This window comes from Panthera tigris, chromosome X (genome assembly GCF_018350195.1).
Source record: "Panthera tigris isolate Pti1 chromosome X, P.tigris_Pti1_mat1.1, whole genome shotgun sequence".
In the NCBI taxonomy this organism is placed as follows: Eukaryota; Metazoa; Chordata; class Mammalia; order Carnivora; family Felidae; genus Panthera; species Panthera tigris.
Window position 1 is genome coordinate 112409663 of NC_056677.1, and position 18564 is coordinate 112428226.

The following is an 18564-nucleotide window of genomic DNA, read 5'->3' on the forward strand; positions in this document are numbered from 1 at the left end:
GACGCAGGGCTCGAGCCCACGAACTGTGAGATCATGACCTGAGCTGAAGTCGGGCGCTCCACTGACTGAGCCACCCAGGCGCCCCACTGACAACTTCTTTTACGTGGACAGACACATACAAAAATCTATGAGAAAAACATGGCTCTAATGGGGAAGTAACTGCTATCTTCTGTAAACTTTATGAAAAGGGGAACTCATCTTTTCCTTTTCATTTTCTGTCTTGTTGTTCTCAGTTGCGTATTCTGTAGCTTTGGACGAAATAGTTCCTTGGTTCTTATCATTATATGAAGGCCATTACAATAACATCTGTGATAGATGTGTTTAAATCCTAAACTCTGAACAATTAAAAGGGGCGCCTGGGCGGTGCAGTCGGTTAAGCGTCAGACTCTTGGTTTCAGCTCAGGTCATGATCTCACGGTTCATGGGTTCGAGCCCTGCATGGGGCTCAGTGCTGGCAGTGCAGAGCCTGCTTGGGATTCTCTCTCTCTCTCCCTCTCTCTCTGCCCCTACCCTGCTCACTATCTATCCACCCCACCTCAAAATAAATAAGTAAACATTTAAAAAAAAAAAAAGCATTTGACACCCACTGGGGTTGACTTGCAGGGAGGGGAGAGATGTGCACCGATCGAACAATCGTGGCCAAAGTTGGCTCCTCGGGGAATGAGACGCCCGTGGATCCAAATGTGTCACGCACGACTCACAAATGGCAAACCCAGCTCACCTTCTGTTGCTTTGTTGACAGCTAAAAGCGTGCTCAGAACCTTGGAGAAATTGACCCCTGCATAAAGGTCATCAGGATCAAACACCTATGAGAAAGGAAATTGAAACTGTCAGATGCCGTTAAGTGTTCAACTCAGCAAACCAACCTATCGAAAAGGCCACTCCCTCCAGCTCTCAGGAGAAAACGATGTAAAAGCCAAGAGCCAAACCTCCGTAGAGCCTTGCGAGAAGTGAAAGCGGCAGCTGAGCCGCCTAATGACATGTGGCAGGGCCCTCGGTGAGTCAGAGCGAAGCAGTGCTGGGAAATGAGAGCCGAGCCAAGAAGCTGAGCCCATCAGCAGACGCGCGCTCCGGCCCTGAGCGTGTCAATGCTCGGCCCCGTTACCGGAGCCCCGTAGGCACCTGTTACAGTTCGTGCCCGCCACCTACACAATGCCCTTCCAGCCCACGAAGAAGTTGCTGGAGCCCTTCTGACACGCTGCCACCTGCACCGTTCAATCGCTGGACTCAGGAGGGCCACTGGGGCATGCTGTCTCTTCCTCTGCTGTCCTCCCTGCTGCCACCCACCGGGTCCCAACGGCCTGGGATCCCAACTCCGTGGTCACTCAAACTTTTCCAGGTGGGTCTTTTGCTCCCAGCCTTGATTCCTGGTTTCTGCCGTTTGACCTCGCCCCTCTCAGCTCATCGTCGTGGATTTGAACCTGTGCCGGCTCTTCCTGGCCTCAGGTGACTTTTCCAGACGTGACCTCTGGCCTTCCTAGTACTCCGCAAGTGTCAGCAACAAAACATGAAATAAATACGATATTTCACTTCGCCTTCGTTCCGGTATGCCACCGTCCCTGGTGAAGACTCCTATCGGTTGTTGTCTTAAATACAAATTAATTGTTGATTTGTAAATGTCTTCAATGTATTAAAATGCACATAGAATTCTTCTAGTCTCATATATGAATATTTGAAGCTAGCAATATTCTCAAACACAGGCACAATCTATTCATCTGCCAGCCAGCCCACAATGTAGATATACATATCTATAGGTAACCAGATGCCCAGGTTCTGGATGCAAGTTCACCTTCTAAAAGCATTTCATTCTTTGGGGCGCCCGGGTGACTCAGTCGGTTAAGCCTCCGACTTCGGCTCAGGTCACGATCTCACAGCTCATGAGTTCGAGCCCTGCATCCGGCTCTGTGCTGACAGCTCAGAGCCTGGAGCCCGCTTCAGGTTCTGTGTCTCCCCCTCTCTCTGCCCCTCCCCTGCTCGCACCCTGTCTCTCTCTCTCTCTCATTCTCTCAAAAAATAAACATTAAAAAAATTAAAAATAAAATAAATAAAATCATTTCATTCCAGGAGGGCTAGAAGTCTGAATCTTCTTTTCCCAGATGCAGTGACAGGAATAAAATGTACCTTTTCATGTGGGCCGTCCCATTAGACGGAGCCATGTGTTTCATTCTTAATCTGCGTGTTTTCTGAAAGCCATGTCAAGGCACAATTTTATCTTCTTTGTGTACCTATTCTCCAAGACCTAAACTCTGTCTCTAGAATGAAGGCACATAGTATCCATTTTTTTCGGGGGGGAGGGCGTCAATATAGATAATATATGCAAATGTGAACCTATAAAAGTCTGTGTATTCTGGGATTGACAATGATACTGTTCATTTAACCAATGGATGTTTCGCATTCAAACTTAATATGACTGAAGAGCCCAATCACATCTAAAAATGACGCACTAGGGACGCCTGGGGGCTCAGTCGGTTGAGCGTCTGAGTCTTGATTTCGGCTCAGGTCGTGATCTCACGGTTCGTGAGGTCGGGCTCCGTGCTGGCTGTGGATCCTGCTTGAGTTTCTCTCTCTCCCTCTCTCTCTGCCCCTCCCCTGCTCATGCTCTCTCTCTAAAAAAAAAAAAAAAAATGACACACTCATTCTACTTTTAGTAAAGGGGTAATCCCAATATTACTAAAGAGTCAAATGACAGTACAATCCAAATATGTCTCTGAATCCCACAATATGAAATTCAAAATTGTCCAGGAATAAAGGGGTAGGCACTCTGTTTTAGTCTGCCAAAGCCTGGGTGAACAAGATACAACAGACCCTGGAGAGCGTATCTAGTATCCCAGAGGATTCCAGATTCACTGAATCTCCCTTAGAGCACATCGGTGGGGAAGTCTTAAGGGCACGGGTGCCACGATGGTAACCAAGCCAAAAGGTCATTTGTTTTTAGCCTCTGATTCCTAACGGGAGCGTGAATACGTGTGCGCGTGTGGATGCGGGTGCTGGGGAGGTGTGGTGGGGATGAGCAGCCTAAAATAAAAACCACGAGTAAATATTAGTAGGATGAGACATGAGAGCAACAGCTGTGAGAAAAACGTCCCCCCTTTCCTTTTCTGTTGCTCCCTGATCCAGGTGAATTGACTGCCTACGTGCGGCAGATGCTGGCCCACATCAGGGGCCCGTACCCGTACAAGGGCACTTGACTGAGATTAAGACAAATAACCCGATCAGAAAACGAAACACGCATCCACAAGAGTCACCGCCTGTGCTTGTGGGAAGCTGCCGGGACTATACAGGGTTTCCTTTTTAGAAAACCCCCATATGCTAGAGTTTACCCACGGACACTGTTTTTCTCCCTGCAAGCCTGTTCTGTAGCAGCAGCAACTACACAGGAAGGAGCTGGAAGAGGCCTCTAGGGAGTAGCAGAGACAGCAGAGCCTAAGAGTTATGATTTCAGAGCAGTTGGAAGATTAAATATAGCCAGGAACACCCTCCACCGCACCACACCCTTCCAAACCTCAAACTGCATGCTATTAAAAATTCCGCCCCAGACTTTTCTTCCGCGCACCGAGATGGGTCCCTTACTAAAATGGAAACACTGGGAGGGAGCCTAACGCTTTCAGCTGTTAGCAGTCTTGTAGACCTTAATGGAAATGACAGGCATGAGACCAAGTTTAGAGCTGATGGTGTGGAAAACGTAAAGACATTAGCGCCCAACTTGGGAAAAAGCGAGGGAGAACGGCCGGACGACGTGGAGAGGGTAGGGGAGCGCGAGGAGAACTGGACTGCAGTACGGGGCCGTTTGCCTGGGAGCGATCCCAACCATTTACACACACAAAATGGAGAGCCAATTCCCCTTTTCTGTCCGCAGAGCCCCGGGGCTTGTTAAAGGAAACGCACATTTGCACATTTGCGGCGTTGGTGCTTTTCCGACGGGAAGCCGTGATGTTACTACTCCCCGTCTGCTACTCCGCGTGAGCCCGAGTCCCGGATTAACTGAACTTGCTCTATACCATTTGGGTCCAGAAATTAGCTGGTTAGTCGCAGTGGGGTCTGTGAAGGTCGGATGAACGGCAGGATTCCTTCCCTCCATCTACCACGACTGTGATGCAGACAAGAAAGGGCGGCTTCTGGAACTACCACGAGATGCTTTCAAGGTCCCGCCTCCTGCAACGGGGAGGGGTGAGGGGGCGAGGTTCAAGGACAACAATGACGGACGTTTACTCTACTCTGGGTAAGCAACAGGGGAGACCGAGATTAAACCTCATGAAAGATGTTTTTTTAAGTGCCGTTGACCCTTGAACAACACAGGTTTGAAATGTGCGGGTCCACTTACACATGGGCTTTTTTCGATAAATACAGTACAGTACTGTAAAAGTACCTGCTCTTCCTTATGAGTTCTTTTTTTTTTTTTTAATGTTTATTTATTTTTGAAAGAGACCAAGAGAGAGCAGGCGGGGGAGGGGCAGAGAGGGAAGGAGACCGAGGATCCAAAGCGGGCTCTGCGCAGCAAGCACTGAGCCAGATGCGGGGCTTGAACTCATGAACCGTGAGATCATGACCTGAGGCGAAGTCGGAGGCTCCACCGCTGAGCCACCCACGCGCCCCTTTTCCTTATGACTTGGTAACAACATTCTCTAGCTTACTTCATTGTAAGAATGCAGTATATAATACATCTAACATGCAAACTGTGTGTTAATGGGCTGTTGATGTTATCAGTAAGGCTTCGGGTCAATGTACATAAGGTCAATTTACATAAGGCCCAATACTACATCAGCGGCTGAAATCAGACAAGGCATTTAATATTTTTTTTTATTTTTTTTTAATTTTTTTTAACGTTTATTTATTTTTGAGACAGAGAGAGACAGAGCATGAACGGGGGAGGGGCAGAGAGAGGGAGACACAGAATCGGAAACAGGCTCTAGGCTCTGAGCCATCAGCCCAGAGCCCGACGCGGGGCTCGAACTCACGGACTGCGAGATCGTGACCTGAGCTGAAGTCGGACGCTTAACTGACTGAGCCACCCAGGCGCCCCAAGGCATTTAATTTTTAAATGTTTCCTCGCATTTTTCCATTTCGGATATCCACAATGACCGCACAATTTCTTTTCTGTCCACTAAACACCAGGTGTTAATTCTGGACTGTTGGGCATCTGGCAGTATAAACCACGCAGACATGTAATATTTTCATGGTTTTACAAGTAGACCCTTTGGGGACAGTTTTCACTTTCAATCTGCACGCCGTTCGATGATGTTTTCCCTAAACGACCAGCGCAAGGAAGCACATGAGAAGAAAATCTCCAAGCCCCCCTCCCCGCTCCCCGCCGCTCTGTTCCCTCACTAATCTTACAGGTACACTGTACTGATTTACTGAGCCCTTGCGACACGCCGACACCGTGCCTGGAGATATTTATATGTCTCCATTCACTGCACACGATTCTCCCAGCAAGCCCGAAACGTGGGCACGTTTATTTCCCCCATTTTACAGATGAGCAGACTGAGACTCAGAGCGGTTGCGTCACCGAGCAAGAGAGTGATGGAACCAATGCAGATACACGAGAGAGAGCTCTGGGGGACATCTGAGCCCTGTCTGCATACTTCCCACTGTCACGAGGCACTAGAAAGAAGAGGAAGAAATCCGTGGGTTTGTACCCAAAAAGAAATCCCTGCCTGCTGTCAACACAAGTTCGTTACAACCGCTACGATGACTAATTCAACTAATCGTGGCAAGGAGAAAATGTCCCACAGGACCAGACTGTCTCCGCAGGGGCTGTGCCACATTCCCGTGCTGGCCTTCTCCTTTCAAGCCCCGACCCGGGAGGCACCGGCTCAGGTTTGCCGGAAGCAGGGAAGGGCTGCACTGAGCCACTCGCTTTGTGTTCTTCTGGTTCCACCTTGTGAGCCGCTGTCCATATTTGTGAGGTGTTGCTTGGGCGGGGGTTCAGCCCGGGGTTACAGGACAAACCTAAACTACTCCTTGGCACCTCGCTCTGACCACCTGACATAACCAGTGACAGCTCCGGCCACGTCCTCGTTAAGAGAAGAAGCCACACCATAGAACAGGGTGTCGGAACAGGGTAACGTCTCCAATGTCATGAGGCTTCAGTACCCCTCAATCGACTTCCATTTAAAGTTAATTTAGGGGGCGCCTGGGCGGCTCAGTCGGTGGAGCGTCTGACTCAAATCTCACGGTTTGGGGGTTCGAGCCCCACATCCGTCAGTGCAGAACCTGCTTGGGATTCTCTCTCTCTCCCTCTCTGCCCCTCCCCTGCTCATGCTCGCGTGCTCTCTCTCAAAATAAAGAAATAAACTTTAAAAAAAAAAATGAAGTTCATTTAGGGTCTGGAGTGATCCCAATAGGCTCCGTCACTCAACTGTTAAAACCTAATCAATTAAAAAGCAAGTGATTCAGTGGAACCACATGGACACAGCTTCTGTTTCGGGCCCGTTAAAAAAAAAAAACAAAAAACAAAAAAACAGACTCCAAATGTTTTAAGAACATTCCATCTCTCCCTTGTTCCTACTGGGTAAAATCTGAAATGCACTTAGCCCATCTTGAATCACAGCCTCCAGTTCTCACAGCTGAGCGTGCTGCCTCTGTTGACCCCTGAACTTTGGAGGAAATGTCATTACGTGGTGCAGCAGAGCAAAGCAAATCCGAGCTGCTTAGTCATATCTCACGGGGTGGCACTGCTCCTGGCTCTGTGAACCCGGGATGCTTCCGCGCGGCTCCTCCTGAAAGCACTCACAAAGTCAGCAACGATGCCACTTTTCTGCGGCTCTGTTTCCCACGAGGGATGTGAGTGACGTCTTTCACCAAACCAGCACAGCGAAAGGCTCGCCGGCCCATGATCTGAATAGGGGACTCTCAGAGGCAGCACCTCGGCCGCGTCCCCAAGGTCCAGAATCTGCTCTTCAATTCTCATGGCTCTGGAGAATGGACTCGTGCGAACCGAGTTCGCCCAAGGCCAATGCATAACCCCAAAAGGCCAACTTGCGTAGTTCTGCTAAAAGAAATAAACCATTAAGCAGATTGGATACTGCCATTTTATGGCCAGCGTATCACTCTCTCCCGAGACAGAAATCCGCATGATAAGCCAAATCAGAAATAGAAATTTGTTGGGTAGTACAGCATCTAAGCAGAGGGGTTCTGGGAGATCACAGGCTAATGTCACTACTACCTGTTTACAAGTGGACTTGTTCAAACTGTCATTAAAAAAAGAAATGACCGATTTGGGGCACCTGGGTGGCTCAGTCGGTTCAGCGTCCAACTCTTGATTTGGGCTTGGGTCATGATCTCACGGTTAATAGGCTCGAATCCCGTATCAGCCTCTGTGCTGCCTGCTTCGGATTCTGTGTCTCCCTCTCTCTCTGCCCCTCCCCGGCTCACTCTCTGTCTCTCTCTCAAAATAAATAAAACTAAAACTGTTAAAAAATAAAAAATAAAAGACGCCCTACTTATAAATTCTGGCTCTAGCTTTGACCATCTACGTCCTTGCATCTCTGTGGATTTGTATGGCGTCGTTCTCCAGAACTAATACGGGCTTCTCGATTGCCTGGACCTTAGAGAGTTCAGAGCCAGGAAGTTCCGCTGCATAGAGCTCCCGTGACAGGAGCGAAGACCGGAGTGTGACCCCCTCGTTGCTCACGTCTCGTCACAACATCACCAAATCCTGATGGCCGCTTCAGAATCGCCAACACCTCATGGCCTCCAATCTTCCTTGTTAGCACTCCTCCAGGGGAAAAGACCCTTTTGCTCCCCAACAGGGAGTTATCATCAATCGACGACTAAGTGTTCGGGAAGGAGGGGGATGACTGAGGAATGATCTAGGCATCTTGGCCGGGATGGTCACAGGATTAAGAAGAGAAAGAGACAATAGAGGGCTTTGGATAATTGCCCCAAGAAGAGAGTAGGCATCAGCGGAAGGGAAAGATGAAATCTCTCTTGTTAACAGGGCTTGCCAAGCCGAGGACAGGAAGCAGGGCGCCCAGAACCAGCTGCTGTTCAGCCAGACGCCATCGCGGCCCGCCCCGCCACCCCTCCCGCACTCCCGTCACCAGAGCCTTTGCAGGAGCCGCACTGGCTGCCGCTTCTGAGGGGCGGGGCGGACGGGTGATTCCTCAGCTGCTAGAAACATCTGGGTGCCAGACCTGGGGGTGTCCTCCCCAAGCTCCTCACCCCCACCCCTCCGGAGAAGGGGACTTATTTCCTAGCGTTCCAAATTGGAATGCGGAACACATTTTCCCAGAGATATAGGGTGAATTCTATAGTTCGACCGCATTTATTAAACAGGCTGTTGTGGGCCAGCCAGAAAACATAATCCCTGCATAGAACCTGGTTTCTAGGGGGGAAAAAAATGTCTTCCGGGTTCCTAACAATAACTTGCAAATCAACCTTCGGAAAAGAGCCCGCTTTACGGTGAAGAATGCCTGGACGTGTGGTCCCAGACGAGCGTCCACATCCTTCATACTTTCTCCCTGTCCTCGCACGTCAAGGATGAACGATGACTCTAGACACCCCGAGCACTATCCCTGTTTCCGCACTGCCCATAACGAGAGAATCGAGGGATACAACAGGAAGGTGAGAATAGCCTCCGAAAGTCTAACGGTCGACCAGTCCTGGCTGTTAGGCGGGCCAGGCAGTTGAGGAGGAGACGCACATGTGAAGACAGGGCTTCTGCAGCCCCAGCTGGCCTAGGAGTCCGCTCGGGTTCAGGGTGGGAGCCCTGCAGCCCAGCAGAATCAACGGCTTCACCACGAGTCCCAGGCACCGGAGACACCGGCGTCAAATGAACCCCACACGGAGATTAGGCAGGGAGGAGCACCGCGGAGAAAGGAACCGCGGTGCGGTGGCTTTACACGCCCTGGCCTGCTCATCCGCTGCCTTCCCCCAAAGTCCCACATCCACTTACCCTCGGGCTTCCGTCTTCTGAACTGCCACAGCCTTCCGGTCCGTACGGACGCTGTACAGTTCAGCCCTCAACCATCTACCGCTGTAACATTCTCTGTTTATTCGGTGGGCGTTAAGATCAGGTCTGCGTTTCCAACTAGAAGGCGGGCTCTTGGGAGTCCAAACTGCCCCACAGACGCGGCCCGGTATCCAACGCATGTGAGACGCTCGAAAAGGGATCATGCATCGGCCGATCGACGGGGAGTGCTGGCAGAGAAACTTAAACACAAACGATGCCTCGAATGTGAGCCCCATGAAGCCAGGGCTTAAAAAAACGTTTTCACTTCCGTATCCTCGGGGTCTAGAAGAGTGCCTGTCACGCAGCAGGCGCTTAATACGTATTTGATGAATTCACAAGAGTTGAGAAGCTCTTGCCAATCGATGATTAGTCCTAACTGAAGAAACAGCATTGCCGAAATTACGGTAAAGTTAAAAAAAAAAAAAAAAAGCATACGATTAAATATAAAAAGTCAGGGGGCACCGAGGGGGACTCAGTCGGTTAAGCGTCCGACTTCGGCTCAGGTCACGATCTCAAGGTTCGTGGGTTCAAGCCCCGTGTTGGGCTCTGTGCTGACAGCTCGGAGCCGGGAGCCTGCTTCGGATTCTGTGTCTCCCTCTCTCTCTGCACCACCCTTGCTTGCACACTGTCTCTCTCTGCGGCTCAAAAATGCATAAACATTAACAAAAAAATTTTTTTTTAAAAAAAGACAGATGATTGTATTGAGGAGGGCACCTTTTGGGATGAGCACTTGGTGTTGTATGGAAACCAATTTGACAATAAATTTAATATATTGAAAAAAAATAAAAAATAAAAAAAATAAAAAGACAGATGATTAAGGAAGAAAATCTCAACTCCCACATGACTTGCCAGGAAACACCTATCGGCTAAAATAACATACACCCGTATCTGTCTGCAAAATTAAGCCCTGCGACTGTGAGGTGACCTGCGTACTTCAAATTCCACGTTTGTGGATTTCACTGAGTTTCTGTGCCCAGTCTGGGCAAAGTCTGCAACGGCTGGCCTGTCCCAGTACCGGTGCCTTTTGGTCTCCCCACAAAGCACCAGGACCTACGAATCAGACAGCAAGGAAGCACCAAAGAGCTGAGGGGTTTTACCGCTTTGCTGGCCGTTGGCTCTATCGTTTGAACTGTTTCATTGTCAATGGCTTAAATGACAAACACCATAAGCCACACTCACCTGTTTCACACCTCGCTCTAAAACGGGCTCTGCCGAAGGAACTCAGGAGAAGCAAGAAGGCGTGACAGATTGAAAGCCTCCAATCCACATGCCCGAAGACCCCCTTCCACCAGCTCATCAGGGTAGGAAGGATGTTGTGCCAAAGTGATTACCGTCTTCGTTGAGAGATCACCCCCCACAACATCCTTGGCAAAGACTTTTGGCAACGCCCCCCCCCCCGCTCACGGCCACATGCGAGTCACATTTTCAAAAGTAGGTCCTTTCAGAGATGCCCCATCAATGTCCTAACAGACGTCAATCAGTTAATTTTCCTCCACCCGATCCCAAGCAAGATGTCCACGTGGGATACAATCCACGCACGGCAAGGTGGGTGTTTGCGAGCTCTCATAGCAGACACATGATGGAATGGTGCTTTCCACGGACACCCAGGTCTCTCAGCCTGACGGAACCCCGCCTGCAAGTGCCATTTCATCTCAAGCCCGTCATTTCTCACCATGGTCTCCTCGTTTGCCCCAGAATTCTTCACGTTCTTCACCGTGCCTCTCTCTGACAGGTGCACGTCTCCTGATGGAAAACTTCCCTCACCCATTTGGTCTGGTTTGGTTTTCTTTTTAGTTTATTCATTTTGAGAGAGAGAGACAGACAGCAAGTGACCCGCTATTTCAAGACCTGAGTCAAAGTCGGACGCTGAAGTGACTGAGCCACCCAGGCGCCCCTCCTCAACCATTTGAATCCCCCTTGTCCTTGGGGGCCCGAACAACATCACTCCCTTCCACAGGGTCTGCCCCAAACACGGCACCTCAGGCTACAATGGGCTTCTTCTTCTGAACTCTGTATTATGTTCTAGACCCTGGAATCACTAAGCCGGATACCTCGAGGTATCGCTGTTAAATGCGGCGAGTTCCCACAATGCCAGGCATAGCACCCACCCTAGAGACAGTGAACAAGTACTTGCTGATCATTAGTCTTTGCTTTTCCACCTAAAAGCTAAACAGGTATTTCTTCCACCAGAAACACCTGCCCTTTTGGTATGCCTTCCCCCGAAGGAAAGACAGAGAAAAGGTCTTTTTTTTTTTTTTTCTGGCAGAACTTGATAAATCGGGGCTTATTTATTTTCCATCGCTTGGTAAAACAGATTCTTCTCCTTGAAGATGGTGATTGAGAGAAGGGAAGAACGTTGAAGGAAGCGAAGGTACCGCCTGGGATCACATTCGAGAATCAAAGTTACCGAGTCCTAATGTGTGCAAACGTCACGTCTTGAAAACCCAATGAAATCAAGAGAGTTTGGGTAACGTAAGAAATAAGAGGTGAGCGGAGGACTGGAAAAGCAGAAAAGGTCTTCCCTTCGACATTATGGGACCTAACTCGCATACCATTAACTGTCTTTTCTTTTTTTCTTTTTAATTTTTGAAAACCACGAAACAGGTAGTCCAGCTTGGCAGAAAGAAGTTGAGTAGATACTGTATTAGAAGAGACTCAGCTTTCTCCTTACCCTTACTTACACTCACTAAAGAGTCATTTCTCCGAATAAAAGTCAACTCCTGATATTTTACATACAGACTCTTAGATACACAAGCTATCTAAAATAAACTTTAAAAACACGCATCCGGTCATTCTCCATTGGACAAATACTTACTGAGCCCCTGGGAGACGCCAGGCACTAAGGGAGACATTTGTTGTAGGATGAAAACAAAAAGGATAGTATGTAAAATGTAGCAAATAAAGAAGCCACCCATGCATGGGCTCACCAAGCACGAAACCATGGTTTTCCATCCTGTTGTCTTTCCTGAAAAGTAATTTTTCGATCCCAAATCAAAATTTTCCCCAATCCATAACACATTCCCAAACACCAGCATGTCTTCAAGGAATGCTATCGCAACACTTGTGCCCCCAAAGAAGTGCTTACATTTCTTTTGTTGGTAAAATACTGGCTGCCAGACGCTTCTCACAAATTATTGGGAAATATCCTGTTTGCTGGAGACCTAGCCATGAAGAATAGACGAAGGGGCACCTGTGTGGCTCAGTCAGTTAAACGTCCGCCTTGGGCTCAGGTCATGATCTCCCGGTGCATGAGTTCAAGCCCCACGTCAGGCTCTGTGCTGACAGCTTGGAGCCTGGAGCCTGCTTCGGATTCTGTGTCTCCCTCTCTCTCTGCCCCTTCCCCGCTCATGCTCTGACTCTCTCTCTCTCTCTCTCAAAAATAAATAAACATTTTTTAAAAATAGACGAATTACAAGATGAAATGTTCAGGCCTGCTTCTCAGGCTGGGCTCTTCATAAAAGATGCTAAGAGCTTAACACCTTAAACATGCCTTATAAAATGATGTCCGCACTTCCAAGGGTAGAGAAACGTGTCTGCTATTGTCCAGGGTGAGACAAGCCCTTAATAACCGTGTCACTCACTGCTTTGCAAAGTGCTGTTTCCACCTTTCCCTTAATTTAATCCTTCCTTTTCCCTGTTGCCCTTTTCAATCCCTCAACTGATACGGCTGATCTCTGTAATAATATTCAAGTTCCCAAGAAAGTATAAAGCTGGGATTTGACTCTATTTGTCTAAGCAGAACTTAATTAGGAAGGTAGATCTTCTGCCAGAAGGCAAATAGAAATGATGGGTGGCTCTATGTTCTCTCGGATGAGCCAGCTCTCTGAACCCACACACCCCTCTGTGTGATGGGGTCCAGTTCGCCGGGGTCTGCCTGAGCCCAGAGCTAAGCAGACAGATGTCTGGTGCCCTAAGTCTTTCTTCCAGATGAAATGCAGATATGGAGCAGCTTCTGAACCGGGTGGACATCTATCCCCTCTAAAAAGCGGGTAAGCAGAGGCCCTGAAAAACTAGCAAGTGCCCTCACCCTTCTTCATTTGCAATTCAAAGGCCAGACCTTGGGCATCTTTTCCCTAGGAACTCCAAAGTCATCACCCCTCACACTGATCCCTGGGGGCTCCCGCTACGGGATAACATATGACCAGAGTAGGAGGGGGCTGGAGTAGGGGATAGCTGGCCTACATTGTGTGGTTTTAGTAAAGAGCTATATTGTGTTCTGTTGCCCCCTGAAACGGCCTGGATTACAATCAACGTTAAAACCAAATTAGAGGGGCGCCTGGGCGGCTCAGTCAGTTGAGTGTCCAACTCTTGATTTTGGTCAACTCATAATTCCAGGGTGTGGGATCAAGTCCTTCCCGTCCACAGGGTCTCAGCGTGAAGCCTGCTTGAGATTCTCTCTCTCTCTCTCTCTCTCTCTCTCTCTCTCTCTCTCTCTCTTTCTCGCTCTCTCCCTCTGCCCCTCCCCTACTTGTACTCTCTCTCTCTTTCTAAAATAAAAAAAAAATTTTTTTTTGAGTGAGATTTAAAACAAGATAACTTGTATATCTCCCAGCAGAAAGATTCAATTGATCAAATTTTCTAACAAAACACATTCCCTTTGGTATTATCAATATATATTCAACCCAGGGGCGCCTGGGTGGCTCAGTCGGCTGAGCATCGGACCTTGGCTCAGGTCATGATCTCACAGCTGGAGTTCAAGCCCCGCAACGGGCTCTGTGCTGACAGCTCAGAGCCTGGAGCCTGCTTTGGATACTGTCTCCCTCTCTCTCTGCCCCTCTCCCACTCATGCCATGTCTCTCTCTGTCTCTCAAAAATAAACATTTTTAAAAAATTTTTTTAAAAATATATATATTCAACCCAATTCAGAAATGACATGCTTCCTTTTTAAGTACTGCCTACCGTGGTTTTTTGTATAGAGGCAATTGGTTTTGATTTCCCCCTTCAACTATGCCCAATTCATCAGTTTTATTACTTATTTCCCAGGGGCAAGGGAAAATGTTTTTTGTCAGTCATCACCAAACATAGAAAGCCATTTGTCGAATTGTTTAACTAAAACAACAAGCAAAAAACAAAAACAAAACAAGCATCTTGCTCTGGAGTGTATTTTTATTTTTTTAAACCTTTTTAAAAAATTATTATATTTTATTTTATTTTTGAGACAGAGAGAGACAGAGCAGGAGCAGGGGAGGGGCAGAGAGAGAGAGGGAGACACGGAATCCGAAGCAGGCTCCAGGCTCCGAGCTGTCGGCACGGAGCCCGACATGGGGCTCGAACTCACAGATTGTGAGATCAGGACCTGAGCTGAAGTCGGACGCTTAACCGACTGAGCTACCCCGGCGCCCCTGGAGTGTATTTTTAAGTTTCAAGCTACTGTAATTAAGAAATGAATATGTTGGTCTTAAAAGACACAAAAGTTAAACTATCTCCTCCAGGTAATCAATGTGAGAAACTGAAAATATTCCTTTTTCACGTTCTTCTAGCTCATGCCTAGACTAGAAAAGAGTGAAAAGCATTCCTGATTTTTTCGATTCCAAGAGGAATCCGTCCAAATGGTTTCTATTCCTCGCACACAAAATGGCGGCTGAGGAAGTTCCTGTGGTCAACAACTGAATAATTCGTAGTCTCCGAAGAATTCGGTGGTTTTGTCTTCTCCAGGTCCTCCTTGGAATGACAGCCCCACACACATTTCTAGTCCTGAGTTCTTACAAAGGAAACCATATACGAATTGTCTTCAGCAGTTAAAACTTGGCCATGCTAAGCATCGAGAACAACAGTAAGACAACCAGCCAGAGACCTTAATGTGAACTTTCATAACCAGTTCATAAAACTCTTAAGATTGCACATAAATTGACAGAAATGACAGTTAACGTTTCCGACCTCTGCTCCGGGGATATCACTGAGCCATGATATCACAGAAATTTCAACCGTCTTCACATAGCCTTCCGAATAAAATACGTAAACAAATTAAATAGGACATAGGAATAATTTTAAACACACTTCAACACACTCTCATCTAAATTCAAATTGTTTTCTGTGATGTGAGGCACAGAGAATTTCAAGTACAAGTGAAAAGAAGAAGCACTTCAATTAGTGAATGAACGATATTAATAACGGGCAAAGGACTGATGTCTGCTGGTAAAGACAAGGAGGGCTGCCACTATTCATCCACAGTTTCCAGAAAATGCTCAACTTTGTTTTGCCTTCAGAAGAGGGCTGTTAAGTATTAGAAAATATGTGGAGATTTTACCACCAACTTTACTTTTAAAAAATGTTCTTTTCCAGGGGCATCTGGCGGGTTCAGTCAGTTAAGCATCTGACTTTTGGTTTGGGCTCAGGTCAGAATCTTGCAGTTTGTGGGTTGGAGCCCCACATCGTGCTCTGTGCTGACAGTGCAGAGCCTGCTTGGTACTCTCTCTCTCTCCCTCTCTCTCAAAATAAATTTTAAAAAAAACCTTTAAAAAAGGTTTTTTTCCCAAAATCATGCGGTCTCTGTCCAATAAATCATGGAACTAAGGAACAAGATGGCTGGATTTTGTTTTCCTGTTTTAAGGTTCCTCCCTGTTTAAATTCTCAAAGTAACTGGTGTAAAAGCTCAGAAATCTGGGAGAAGCTATCATTTTACAGAGGCCACAGTCTACCCCTGCCTGTGTCCCAGTTGGGTTTTTTGTTTGTTTTTACTTTTTTTTTTAAGTTTATTTATTTTGAGAGAGAGAGAGAGAGAGAGAGAGAGAGAGAGAGACAGCATGAGCAGGGAAGGGGCAGATAGAGAGAGAGAGGGAGAGAGAGAGAATCCCAAGAAGGTTCCACGATGTCAGCGCAGAGCCCAACGCGGGGTTTGATACCAAGAACTGTGAGATCGTAACCTGAGCTGAAATCGAGATTTGGAAGCTTAACCGACTGAGCCACCCGGGCGACCCTGTATCCGAGTTGTTTTTAATGTTAAGATTTCAAAAGAAGATATTCTCTCTAAAGCATGACTCACTTCTTAATAGACTTTGCTTAACACGGCTAAAGACTTCAGCAAAAAAAATTTTTTTTGATAACGCAATGTTATCATTTGCAAATAATCGTCTACTGGGGGGGGGGGGTTGCCTGACCCCACGCCAAAAGGCCCCGGGTGGTTATGTATTTGGGGGTCTGCTCTTTTTAGAGTTTTCCTGGCTCCTTCCCTGACGCGCTGTTGACTTCATTGCCTCCATGTGGTACATGGACGTGAACTCTCTCTACCCCTGCCGGTACGTCTAGTCCCCAGCAGCCCCCCCCTTCTCCCTTTATCACGACCTTCTATCCAGATGCTGTTCCCCAGTTTACAAAGTGCTTCCACAAACCTTATCTCATCTAATATAATTTTCTATTTCTAATCCGTTTAGGGATGAGCAACCAGATGACCCATAATGCCAACGAGCTCAGTTAGATAAGTAAAAGTCATCAGGCTCCGAGTGGGATCCTGAAGCAGTCTCCCAGGAATAGAGTGCGTAAGCCTTAAGGCAACGATGCGGTATCTCTCTGCAGCCCAGACTTTCCCTCACCGTTCAGTCATTCTACTGATCACTCACTTCATAAACAGTTCCTGAGTACCTGCTACGCGTACCTGTTAAACTGAGGGCTGGGATTATAAGAATGATCAAACCCAGGTTCCTGCCTTCGAGAAGCACCAAGACTAGGAGAGAGATCAACGTGTCCACAGTTCCCCATAGTGAGAATGGCCCATCAGCATTAAGACAGCTTGGCACAGGGGTGCCTGGGTGGCTCAGTCCGTTAAGCATCTGACTCTTGGTTTCAGCTCAGGCCGTGATCTCACAGTGGGTGAGTTCGAGCCCCAAGTCGGGTTCTGAGCTCTCAGGGCAGAGCCTGCTTGCAATTCTCTGTCTCCCTCTCCCTCTCTCTCTCTTCCCCTCACCCATTTGCGCTCTTCTCTCTGTCAAATAAATAAACATTTTTTTGAGTTAAAAAAAAGATAGCTTGGCACAAAGGATTACGAGAACGGGAATGATAGTCCCCCAATCCAGCAGAGAAGATTTTCCAGAAGCTCTCAAGCTGCGGAAGAAGCTTGGCATGTCTTTCTTTACGGTTCTCAGCTGGGTGACGGACGCTGGAGGTTGCTAGACTGCTGAACTCTAGATATACCAGGGAAACGGTTCTCAAATCTGGCTGCACATTAGAACGACTGGGGGGACCTCTCGAAACAAAATAATTACAAGACACGGTGCCTTTGGGAAACTGTCGGGCGGTACCTACTCAAGCTGAACATATACCTACCCGATGACCCAGCTGTGCCATCCGTAGGTACAAACCCCACAGAAACGCGTACCAGAAGACATGCCCGAGGCCAGCACTGTCACAGCAACCAAAACCTGGAAACCACCACCAACAGGTGAACGGATAAACAAACCATGGGACGTCCACATGATGGGACAGTACCAGCAATGAAAAGAACGAGCCACTAGTATCCATAACATGGGTGACTTGTACAAATGTTACCCTGAGTGAAAGAAACCTTATATAAACGAGTACATGCTGTATAATTCCACTCATATAATGTGCCAAAGCAGAAAAAAAAAATGTATCTATTGTCTTAGAAGTCAGGGCCGTGGGGCCCACTGGTGAGGGGTGGTGACTGGGAAGGGGCACTGAAGGTGGTTTCTGGGTGCTGATAATGTTGTGTTTCTTTTTTTTTTAATTTTTTTTATGTTTATTTATTTTCGAGAGAGAGAAAGAGTCAGAAGGTGAGTGGGGGGAGGGGCAGAGAGAGAGGGGACACTGAATCCGAAGCAGGCTCCAGGCTCTGAGCTGTCAGCACACAGCCCCGAGGTGGGGCTCGAACCCATGGACTGCGAGATCATGATGTGAGCTGAAGTCTGACGCCTAACCCACTGAGCCACCCAGGCGCCCCGAGGTTGTGTTTCTTAATTGGTGTGCTGATTATACGGATGTGTTCAATTCGTAAAGATTCGTCAAACTGTATACTTAGGATTTGTGCGGTTTCCTGAACTCATGTAATATTTCAATACCAAATTTATTTATTTATTTATTTACTTTTTAAATTTTTTTTTAATGTTTATTTATTTTTGAGACAGAGCATGAACGGGGGAGGGTCAGAGAGAGAGGGAGACACAGAATCAAAAGCAGGCTCCAGGCTCTGAGCTGTCAGCACAGAGCCCGACGCGGGGCTCGAACTCACAGACCGTGAGATCATGACCTGAGCCGAAGTCGGATGCTTAACCGACCGAGCCACCCAGGTGCCCCTTCAATACCAAATTTATTTAAACGTTAAAAAAAAAAGAAGAAGAAGAAATACCTAGGCCTGGGCCTCACCGCAGGCCAATTAAGCTCAGCGGGGGGCGGGGGGGGGGTTGGGGGGACCACAATGTCTGTATTTTGTAGAAGCACCCAGGTGGCTCTGATGTCCGGCCATATCTGAAAGCCAAGCAGCTTGGTGTTCCTATATTTATCAATAGCTCCTTTGTGGGGACAGCCTGGCACATGGCAAAGGGAATGAGCCCTGGAGTAAGGCCCATCAGCAGCGCCGTTCTGATTGGCGCATTTGCCCGGATCATCCCCAAACCTCAGTTTCCTCCACTGTGTAATGGGCACAACACCACCTCCCTGCC

General features: G+C 47.8%; 1 protein-coding gene across 5 annotated transcripts in view; it reads right to left on the minus strand.

Moving 5' to 3' along the window:
• ARHGEF6 (Rac/Cdc42 guanine nucleotide exchange factor 6) overlaps positions 1–18564 on the minus strand; it is a 102234-nt gene that overhangs the window by 71181 nt on the left and 12489 nt on the right. For all 5 annotated transcript variants that reach the window (XM_007098485.2, XM_015544877.2, XM_042975157.1 and 2 more), the window contains one exon: positions 722–806. In XM_007098485.2, the coding sequence (XP_007098547.2) occupies positions 722–806 (85 nt within the window). The remainder of the gene's footprint in view (positions 1–721; positions 807–18564) is intronic.